This window comes from Hippoglossus stenolepis, chromosome 8 (genome assembly GCF_022539355.2).
Source record: "Hippoglossus stenolepis isolate QCI-W04-F060 chromosome 8, HSTE1.2, whole genome shotgun sequence".
NCBI classification, from domain to species: domain Eukaryota; kingdom Metazoa; phylum Chordata; class Actinopteri; order Pleuronectiformes; family Pleuronectidae; genus Hippoglossus; species Hippoglossus stenolepis.
The window spans coordinates 17,245,594-17,256,005 of record NC_061490.1 but is presented as its reverse complement, the minus strand read 5'-3'; the positions used below and the strand labels follow the sequence as shown (position 1 = coordinate 17,256,005).

At 42.8% G+C, this 10,412-nt stretch overlaps 1 protein-coding gene across 2 annotated transcripts; it reads left to right on the top strand.

Moving 5' to 3' along the window:
* Positions 1-2,267: 2,267 nt before the first annotated feature.
* flcn (folliculin) lies at positions 2,268-9,129 on the top strand. Of its 2 annotated transcripts, none has more exons than XM_035164350.2 (12): positions 2,268-2,634; positions 2,757-2,969; positions 3,708-3,854; positions 4,002-4,223; positions 4,329-4,495; positions 4,599-4,690; positions 5,612-5,772; positions 6,040-6,153; positions 7,369-7,492; positions 7,621-7,746; positions 8,310-8,412; positions 8,511-9,129. In XM_035164350.2, exons 2-12 carry the CDS (start codon positions 2,757-2,759, stop codon positions 8,716-8,718), a joined length of 1,677 nt encoding a protein of 558 aa, XP_035020241.1. In that variant the 5' UTR covers positions 2,268-2,634; the 3' UTR covers positions 8,719-9,129. The 2 variants fall into 2 exon arrangements, with proteins under 2 accessions (XP_035020241.1, XP_035020240.1); XM_035164349.2 differs by having other exon boundaries at positions 3,708-3,866.
* Positions 9,130-10,412: the final 1,283 nt, after the last annotated feature.

Sequence of the window (10,412 nt, the reverse complement as noted above, 5' to 3'; positions counted from 1 at the left end):
TGTTTCCTCACTGTTTTGGGGCAGCTGCCTCTGTTGCCTCACTGTTTGGGGGCAGCTGCCTCTGTTGCCTCACTGTTTGGGGGCAGCTGCCTCTGTTGCCTCACTGTTTGGGGCAGCTGCCTCTGTTGCCTCACTGTTTGGGGGGAGCTGCCTCGGTTGCCTCACTGTTTGGGGCAGCTGCCTCTGTTGCCTCACTGTTTGGGGCAGCTGCCTCTGTTGCCTCACTGTTTGGGGACAGCTGCCTCGGTTGCCTCACTGTTTGGGGCAGCTGCCTCTGTTGCCTCACTGTTTGGGGGAGCTGCCTCTGTTGCCTCACTGTTTGGGGGAGCTGCCTCGGTTGCCTCACTGTTTGGGGGCAGCTACCTCTGTTGCCTCACTGTTTGGGGGCAGCTGCCTCTGTTGCCTCACTGTTTGGGGGAGCTGCCTCTGTTGCCTCACTGTTTGGGGGGAGCTGCCTCGGTTGCCTCACTGTTTGGGGACAGCTGCCTCTGTTGCCTCACTGTTTGGGGACAGCTGCCTCGGTTGCCTCACTGTTTGGGGGGAGCTGCCTCGGTTGCCTCACTGTTTAGAGGCAGCTGCCTTTGTTTCCTCACTGTTTGGGGCAGGTGTCACAGACAGTTCTCGCCATATATCGCTCTTTGACCCTGAGCGTGTCACCTCAAGGGGTTTGTGGGTAATGTAGTTTTCACTATCAAAAAAGTCCTTTGTACCACAGAATACCTGGGAGGGGATGTGCACAGAGGCACACCTAGTTACGAATCCAAACACCTGGAGGGAATTTAAATGGAAAATAATTACCAGATTCTTCAGAACACCAGAAATATTATCCAAGATGGGCCCGGCGCATTCCAACTTGTGTTGGCGTAACTGTGGAACACGTGCTGCCAATCACACACACATATTCTGGCTCTGCCCTAAGTTAAATACACACTGGAGAGAAGTCTTTGATGCCCTCAAAGAGATATTCCAACAGGACATCCCACAAGACCCCACAGTAGCACTATTGGGAGCGATGCCTGAAGGCCTGGACGGGAGGGCCAAAAAATACCTGCTAAACATACTACTCACAGCAGCATTGAAGTGTATAACCATCAAATGGTTAACCCCCCATACAATATATGGACCCAAAAAGTATGGGACATCTACCAAATGGAGCAAATCACATATTCATTAAGGCTCCAAAAGTCTATCTTTACTAAACGATGGGGTCCTGCCTCGGCGTTATTAATACAATGAGGGTTATGTATGTAATCAATCATTTATTCTTATCCCTCCTCTTTTCCTCTTGGAGTGAGCACTATTTGATGTTTGTTGTTCTTTCTATGCATTGCACACTGTACCTGAATATCATGTACACCAATACTATATACAGTTGAAAAATGGACAAAGAAAGTAACTGTCTGAAAATGCATATTGTTTTGTTGAAAACTAAATAAAAAATAAGTTAAAAAAAAGAAAACTACAGTCAGCATATGTTTCATTCTATTATATTGATATCAGCAATATCGTTGTTTTCAGACTTTTATTTCACCTGATTCACCAAATATTTTTAAATAAAATATTTTTTCAAATATTCCAGTGAATGCTGTATCTATGGTATGTGAGTTAAAACAACCACAAAGTGAGAAAAACTGTCAGCCACCAATTTTGAGGTTAAACCATAGGGTTAAAAATGAGTCACACATTTCCAGGTGAAAAGAACCACAGGTGTGTCAACAGTGTGTTGAGAGAGAAAGAAGCCAATAAGATAGTTTTATATGAGCTATAAGGGCTTTTATGGGTGGTCACAGTTGGAAACAAATTTCTCCAGAACCCAAAATAGTAACTATGACATTGGTGTCCTTTTGCACATTATCCATATAACATATACCAATTATTATGTTATGTTATATTAATTATATTATTTTATTCCACATGTATAACTCTTGTTAAAATTCACCCATTTATATAAATATAAATATACTTACATACCATTTCATATCAAAATTATACTTTATTCATATATACAGTATATCTATGTTTATTTCAAGATATCCTTATACTAATGCACAAAATACAGTTTACATCCTCCTGCCTGTGCAACTTGCACTTTACCCAAGTACATTTCTCTACAAACAATATTTCCGTCGTGAAAGGAGTATATTATGTATATATTCTCTGTATTTATAATTCAATTTTCAACAAGTGGATTTCCCGGAAATGGGATGGATAAAGTTCCAGCTCTTCTCTGAAACACTCCACGTGTCAGGGTGGCCGTGCTGTCATCATCCTTTTCCCCCGGTGTTCTTGAACGCAGCACAGCGGCCATGAGTCACCGTGGCTGGAGCGCGTGACTGTGCCTCCTCACGTGACGCGCTGTGTTTGTGTCTGTTAGCTTAGCAGCTGAACGGAGAGGAAACAACATGATGAGGAAGAGACAGGGAGGCAAAACAACAGGAAACCTAAACACGAAACACTGAGAAACACGAAGCTTTGAAAAAACAGACTGTGTTCAAACATAGAGTCTGTTTTAAACCACTGTTTTGAATATGCTGCTTTTGTATATCGAGGCTTATTGGACGTAAACACTGCGACTAGTGTCATGAGAAGTAGCTCTGATCTCCAGTCATTTGTTGAGCTGAAAGTCAAGACAAGGTAAGACACACTCAGTTACTGTGACCTTGTGTTGAGCCTGTTAGTGACAAACCAGTGGGATGAACTGACCGTTAACGTTTCACACACTCGCCTCAGTTTTAACCCTGTTCTCTGTCCCTCAGATGAATGCTCTGGTGGCTCTCTGTCACTTCTGTGAGCTCCACGGGCCCCGGACACTGTTCTGCACCGAGGCCCTGCACCCTCCGTCCCCGTCCCCTGCATCCCAGTACGGGGTCCCAGCTCCCGGGGACAGGGACCGGGACGGGGACCGGGAAGGTGAAGGGCTGACCATGAGAGCCAACAGCTCGGCCACGCAGAGAGGAGAAATGTGTGAGGTGAGCAGAGGTGGTGGATCGAGGCCCGAGCGTCAACTCACCATGATACTATTATTATTATCACTGTTATATCAGACAGTGCATATCTCTAACAGTCCCCTTGAATTCAACCAAACCGCACCTAATGATACACACTCATAGATATCAGTCCCATAAACATGCCTTATTATTGTCATCAAGATCTATGAATTATTTCTGGGAAATTGGTGAAAATGTTGCAAAGTTAAAAAAAGCCAGAGCCCCATCAAAGTTTAGTGGGTTCTTCACTGACCTCTGACCAAGTTTCGTGGTAATCCATTCAGTAGTTTTTGCGTTATCAGGCTGACTATCCGACAAACAAACACTGATGAAAACATGACACCAAACTGCACACACAAAAATGGCAGATTTGAAAAACACCCTATCATGCAGTGTTGAATAAAGTGTCACAAAATCCCGGATCAGCCCCAAAATTCAACGAGTTCCTCTTTCTCCCAGTGTCATGCCCCACCTCTCCCCAAATTTAATTGTAAATAAAGTAGAATAGGTTTTGTATAATCCTGTTAACAAGAACAAACCAACAAATGAATACAGACAAAAGCATCGCCTCTTTGGCAGAGGTAATAATTGCCTCAGTCTTATCAGACCCACCCGTCTCTCTACATCACACTTAAGCTTTAACTCTCTGGTTTGTGTGTGAATTCATATTCCTGCCGTGTATCTCAAGGTGCTCATTTTCCTCTTCTCTCTGCCTCACAGGGATGCCGATCTCTACCTGCGTCTCACCCAGGCTTCATGAGCATCGATGATGAAACGGGCATTCGCTTCCTGAGCCACCAGCATCCCAGAGAGCCACAGCTTTTCAGCGTTGTACGCCAAGCTTGTGTACGCAGCCTCAGCTGTGAGGTAAACAGTGACGTACGTCTGCATTAGTATGTGTGTGTGTGTGTGCATGTAAGTCACACATTGCACTGAATTAACGTACACATTTGTTTGTTTAATTCCATTATCTCCTCACATCCTTCCTCTAACTTTCTCTGTCTGATTTGTCAGGTGTGTCCTGGTCGTGAAGGGCCAATTTTCTTTGGAGATGAGCAACACGGTTTTGTGTTCTCACACACCTTCTTTATCAAAGACAGCTTGGCCAGGGGCTTTCAGCGGTGGTACAGTATTGTCATGGTAGCCATGGACAGGATATACCTTATCAACTCTTGGCCTTTTCTGTTACGCCACCTTAAACTCACCATACAGAGCCTGCAAAGCACTGCTCTCAAGGTAGGACACTACATGTATTTATTCAGTTTCCTCAAAAACAAATATACAGACTCAATTCTCATTTAACACAACACCTAATGTCTTGGTATTTGTGCTCTGCATCAGGTGTTTGACAGTGAACAAGGAGTTTGCCCCCAGCGAGCTGTGAGGATGAACAGTGCTTTTTCACCAGCAGTTTTCCCACATCAAAGGAGTGGCAACGCAGCCCGATCGCTAACCTCTCTCACCGAGCATCCCAACCTCTGGGCCAGCCTGCACTCCTCCTTTAGCTGGTGAGTTGATCCACTGTCAGTCCCACTATTGGGTCGTCTTTTTCAATGTGAGCTGTTTGCAGTCACCTGGACTTACTGATGTGTGTTTTCACCGTATTCCCAGGCTGCTGAAGGCCTGTGGCAGCCGTCTGACGGAGAAGCTGCTGGAGGGGGCCCCCACTGAAGACACCCTGGTGCTTATAGAGAGACAGACAGGTACAGACATAGTCCATAATTCAATGGGATTATAAATCTTTATCATAGATCTTTGTACTGAGCCCTGTAACTCTGTAAAAGCTGAACAAATAAATGTCTGTTATGTCTTTTAGTCTGATTAAAAACAGTTTATCAGACTAAAAGAACTCCATTTACCTGGTCAATGCCTCAACATGTTTTGACTTGTAGGCCACGTTAAGCTGCTTGAATGAGGGTCGTCTAAGCTGATGTGTCATGTGTTTGCACAATGTCTCTTGGTTTTATCATCAGGATGAAAATACTTAAATGGAATTCTGATGCACTGGGTCAGCCACTGTGGCGACAGTCTGCCAGAAGAACAGTGATTCACTTTGCCCTTGCTCTCAAATACAGAGTCTTGCCAGGAAGTGTTTACACAGTTTTTAGTCAAGATTTAGAAAGTGAAAAAATTACAGGCGCATTTCATATTCTGTTTTCTAATACTAATATGATTAAGCTACTTTCTGTAGCTTAATACACATAAAACACAAGAAAACAACTGTACTTAGTATGATTTTAAATGCCTGTTTACAAATTTTAAATTTGTATCCTTAATTTGTTTATTTGATGGTTGTCCAGACTCACTTAACCTGATATTGTGAGGGACACTTTTCCATTATGTGCTAGTTTATATTAGCAGCATTCTATTACTGTAGGTGTTGAAATTTGTCACTTATTAGAGGTGAGATTGTACAGTTTCATTTTTGCTTTGGAAAGATGAGATGAGTGTGCACATCACGTCATGGACAGGATGCACATCATGTCATAGACAGGATACACACATAAAAATTCAGTCTTTTCTTGGATTTTCCTGTGGAATTCCCCATATCTGTAATGAACCTAAATTAAAAAACATTTCGTCATCACTTTTCATGCTTTGATATCATTCTGTGGTTCCAAAAGAACAAGAGGAGGAAATGAGCTGCTGGGAGGGAGCCGACGGAGGGTCTTCAAAGTCACGGCACCAGTCAGTGAATGAGCTGGGCCATGACTTCCTGTGTGACGACACAAAACTAGAGGAAATTCCCGGTCCAAAATTTAGGTCCCTGCGACATTTGAGACAGGTAAACCTAAGAACCTTTTGAGCTTGTTTTGTTGTGCATAGTTGGTTGCCAGATTTTTTTCATTAAGATCCCTAAATGAGTCCATGGGAAGTGAGAATGTCAAAAGACGCATCTCACAATGTTAAAGAAAGTGATGAAAATTCTAAAGCAAAATTGAATGACGAACCCGTAATGCATCGTTCCAGCTAGTTTTGTGGTAATCTGTCCTGTAGTTTTGTTTTGTGGCCCTAATCTAGATAATATTGATGATGACTATCTTTTCCACAGGTTCTCGGGGTGGCTGACTTTAGGCAGCTAGCGTGGCACGTGCTCATGGGAAATCAGGTCATATGGAGAGGCGCTCACCCCGGACTCATCCAATCAGCGTTTATCGTTCTGAAGGTACTTCACTACTGTGTTCATTTCTCCCTCATTAGGAAAGACAGTCTTATTAACATACAGCAGGTAAAGAGGAACTGGAACAAGTGATATCACCTGAGGGTCCTGGTTATTTGAGCCATGGTAAAACATTGTCTAAAGTTTGAAATAAAAACAATTAGAGATTACAAATGTCATTTTAGGATCACTGGATAAATATAATTTTCGTGTAACATCCAGTGATTATGTTCTCTCTATTCACTTTGTCTAGTTTTTCTAATATTCTGTTCTTCCCTGAAGATATTTTTATTCACGCTACAGGTACACACCCTGAAATGTTCTTTGCCTCTACATGTTTTCCACACCTACCTTTCTTTGCCAAACACTAGACTATGATAGATACACTACAGTAGATAGAGATACAGTGTTGCTGTTTATTATATGGTGGTGATTGTTTATAATGTTTTCCTGTTCATTTAAACAGTTTTTATCATTGTGATCGTGTTGTTGTAATTGTTTTTTATTATTATTGTAATTGATTACAGTTACATTGCTGCATGCTGCTTCCCAGGTGTTTTTCATAGCTAACGTGTCACAGCAGGAATAGCACATGTGTTATTAATAACACGTATGACAGCCCTGTTCTATTCAAGGGCGTCACTAAGCTGTGACAGACTGCACTTAAATTCTCTTTTGTCTCGCTCACGTGGTAGCGTTGTTCCACCTATTGGGCTTTTGTGTGTTTTAGTTTTATTGCAATATAGGAATAGAACAACTGCACATACTGTCCGGGGGAGGGGGGGTACAAAATGTTCCCACACTAGCAACTTGCATGTGCTTAGAGAGTCTGTAATCTCAGGGTTATTATACATCTTGACCTCATTATAGTTTTACTGTCCGCATGATACCTTGATCATGATTGGAACAAAGCAGTCTTGGGACATAATAAAATAGGTGTCATGGAAATATTTACAAATATACACGTTGCCCCGACTTTACGAATCGGTAAAAAAATACCAGCTCAACAGGGTGCACCTGCAGCTGTCTCAGCAGGATGGGTTTGGGCTATCGCGTTTCCATTACTTAGTCCTGATTTCAGAATCGGTTTTGTCCCAGAACAAGTGAAGACATGCTGTGGAGTTGAATAGGGCTACTATTGTGAACTTCAACGTACTTTGCTCGATACAATTCTCTTCCTGCTGCATCTCATTTCTGAATTTCTGTCCTTTCTCCCATCAGTCCTTGCTCCCAGTTGGCTGTGTGCGTTCTGTGCCATACAGTGGTCAGTATGAGGAGGCCTACAAGTGCAACTTCCTGGGTCTGAGCCCAGATGTGCCCATTCCTGCCCACGTCAGCTCCTCAGGTACAAGAGAGTCTCTGAAATGATACATTACAGCCTGAAACCTCAGAGATGCTTCTGTTACATATTATTGGTTCTCACATGTAGATCACATTGTGTGGATTTTACCTTCTTTTTATTTTACCCTGCAGAGTTTTCAGTGCTGGTGGATGTCAGCATCGAGAGAAACTGTCAAATCTCAGCTGTAGGAGACGAGGATATCTGCTCACTTTATCAGTTCACCATCAGCAGTGCCAACCCACAGCCCACTGACAGGGGTGAGCCAACACCTCATTTTATGTTTGCTTTAATTTTCAATGTAAAATGCTTCTTGGCTAAACATTAAAAGTAGGGATTGCATACCTTCGCAATCTGTGCACTTTATAATTTAGTAGTATAGCAAATTATATTTTGATCAGAATCTCAATCTGAATACACAGTGATGGACAGTAACAGCAAGAATATTCTTTAATTCAGCCACATCCCGGCCCACAATGTTATGAGAAAAAAAATCCCATGATCTGCATCCACATCAGAAACTATTTAGAATATCAGGAAGGATTTGTTCCTTCTTTCTACCAGTGGAGGATGTAAGTTTTTTCTAAATCAGGTCTATTGACTGGACAGGGGCACAAATCTAATTTTAGCTTGGGCCCCCCTGGCCCTGCCCCTGGATTCTATCTAAGCTGTTTAATCAGCAAGGTTTTGAGATATGTGGGCAAAAGGTTTTAAAAAACATAAACTCCTCTGAGGTATTTTAAGTTTCAGGAAACATGAAGAGCAGCTTTGATGAAAGGCTGTACTTGGAACTACCGAATATATCGAAAATATCTTTTTCCAGGTCCAACGTTACTCAACAAGCTTGAGGTGGCTCTGTCCAACGAGAACTTGTCTGTGGATGTGGTGTCTCACTGCCTGCTGTGTTTGAAGGAAGAGTGTATGAAGTGAGTAAAGTTCACTCAGTCTCAATGAAGACTATTTGGGTATCAGGGAAGATTTTACCACATGAACGTGTTCTCATAGCTACTTCTCACTCTTTCAGCAAAGTCAAAGTGCTGTTCAAGTTCTCCAAAGTGGACGGGCGAGGGAGGGAGGACACGCAGAAGGTCCTGGCCCTCCTTGGTGCCACTGGGCCGGGCGAAGAGGACAATGTCAGGCTTCTCAAGTTCTGGATGACTGGACTCAGCAAAACTTACAAGAGTCATTTAATGACGGCGGTCCGAGGAGGGGAGAGGAGCCCCAGCCAGTGACAAAGAGAAGAAAGGAGGAGGAGGAGGAGGAGGAGGAGGAGGGGTTAGCATGGGGTGAAGAAAAGGGACATGGAAAGAGAGGGGGATACTAAAGAAGGAAAGTGAAAGCGAGAATCAGTTTTGTTAACTGATTGGGACTTTCTGTGGAATGAAAGAAGACTCTGAGTTAATGACAGATGCCTTGGCTCATTCATTATTGTGTAATGTGCAAGAAAAAAGGGATTCATTATGTTTCTTGCCCTGAAACCTTTTTAACTGTGATGATTTATGAGGGCTCTTATTTGTCAAAGGGAATTATTGCAGTCCACCACTTTGTACTAATATGTAAAGTTTAACTTATTACAAAAAGGCTTTGCACTTTGTTTACTCCTTCACTGATTGTAAAATGAAATAAATTCATGTGACGGGTCAGTTGCACTTCCTTTTGTTTTTTTATTCCACAAGTGGCTCCATCTTGTGGTGAACAGGAAGAATAAATAGGGGCTGAAATGGAAGTAAAGGAGCAGATCTGCATTTCTCTGCCTGTTTCCACTCACTTGTTCAAGTGGCCGTCGGCCATCAAGTACCAAGTGGAGTAAGACAACAGGTTTTTTAAGGTTCTGTGTTGTCCTGAAGTGTGCAAAATGGTTGTATAACAAGTTACTCCAGTACGCCTTAACCACATCAGCAGATTTTGGCTTCTTAATGAGCCAGTCTCATACTGATCCACTCTGCGTTTTCTTCTCCCATGCCATAGTCATTTAAGTCTGCTTCTCTGCTGAAGTTTGCAGACTTCACTCAATAAAATTCAGCAACATGCGGCTTTGTTTAAATCAGGAGGTTTTTTTTTACCCATACCAATGAAGCGATTGTGTAAAAGCTCATGTTCTCCTCCCACTTAAAAACAACACTGAGTTTGTAAATATTAGGATTGAAAAGGAATCTGCTGTTCAGCATTGTTGGAGTAGAAGTGTTGCTCCACAGTTTTTATTCTCTATAATCTTCTATGTTTTTATGCTTCTACATTTAACTCGAATCTGGATTTCATTTTGCAACCCTCACAGATGGAAGCACAAACATAATTTGCAGCAGTTCCACAAATTAGTAACATATTCAGCCGCTCGGTATGCAAGTGACTTATGAAACAGGAAGGCGGCACGATGCCTGGGTATTTATGCCCGTCATTAAGACATATAGTATAGGTGAAGAGGTTTGGAGTTAATGACGCCTCTGGGAGAGTTAATGCATCGCTTGCTGTGAGGCGGCTGCTCTCTAGTTTCCTCTTCCCTCCAGCACTGATGGGACTTTGGGAAACCGTCTTGTTTCCTTTGGCCTGTGTTGAAAAAGGTTTGGGAAGAAACAATTCCTGTTTGACACAAAGCAACAACTGTGTGCTCCCTTCCTCTCACTTGTAATCAACCTCTCTCCTGACACATAAAGGGATCAAAAAATAACATGATGCTTCACATGACCTGAGGGGTGAGGACAGCTGTGCACAGAATCAGACGTCACAATCAATCGGTCCACCCCTGTGGAGCAGGTTTTAACAGTAACAGCACACGTGGAATGACTTGCAAGTTCTGGCAATACACCCCTGTCCTGTTTTGTCAGGAATGGGACAATTAAAGAGGATGATATTGCAAACTGACTATGGAAGGATAAAGACCAGAGGCGCAGAGGTGTGGGGGAGAGTCCAAATGAAAAACATACGCTCC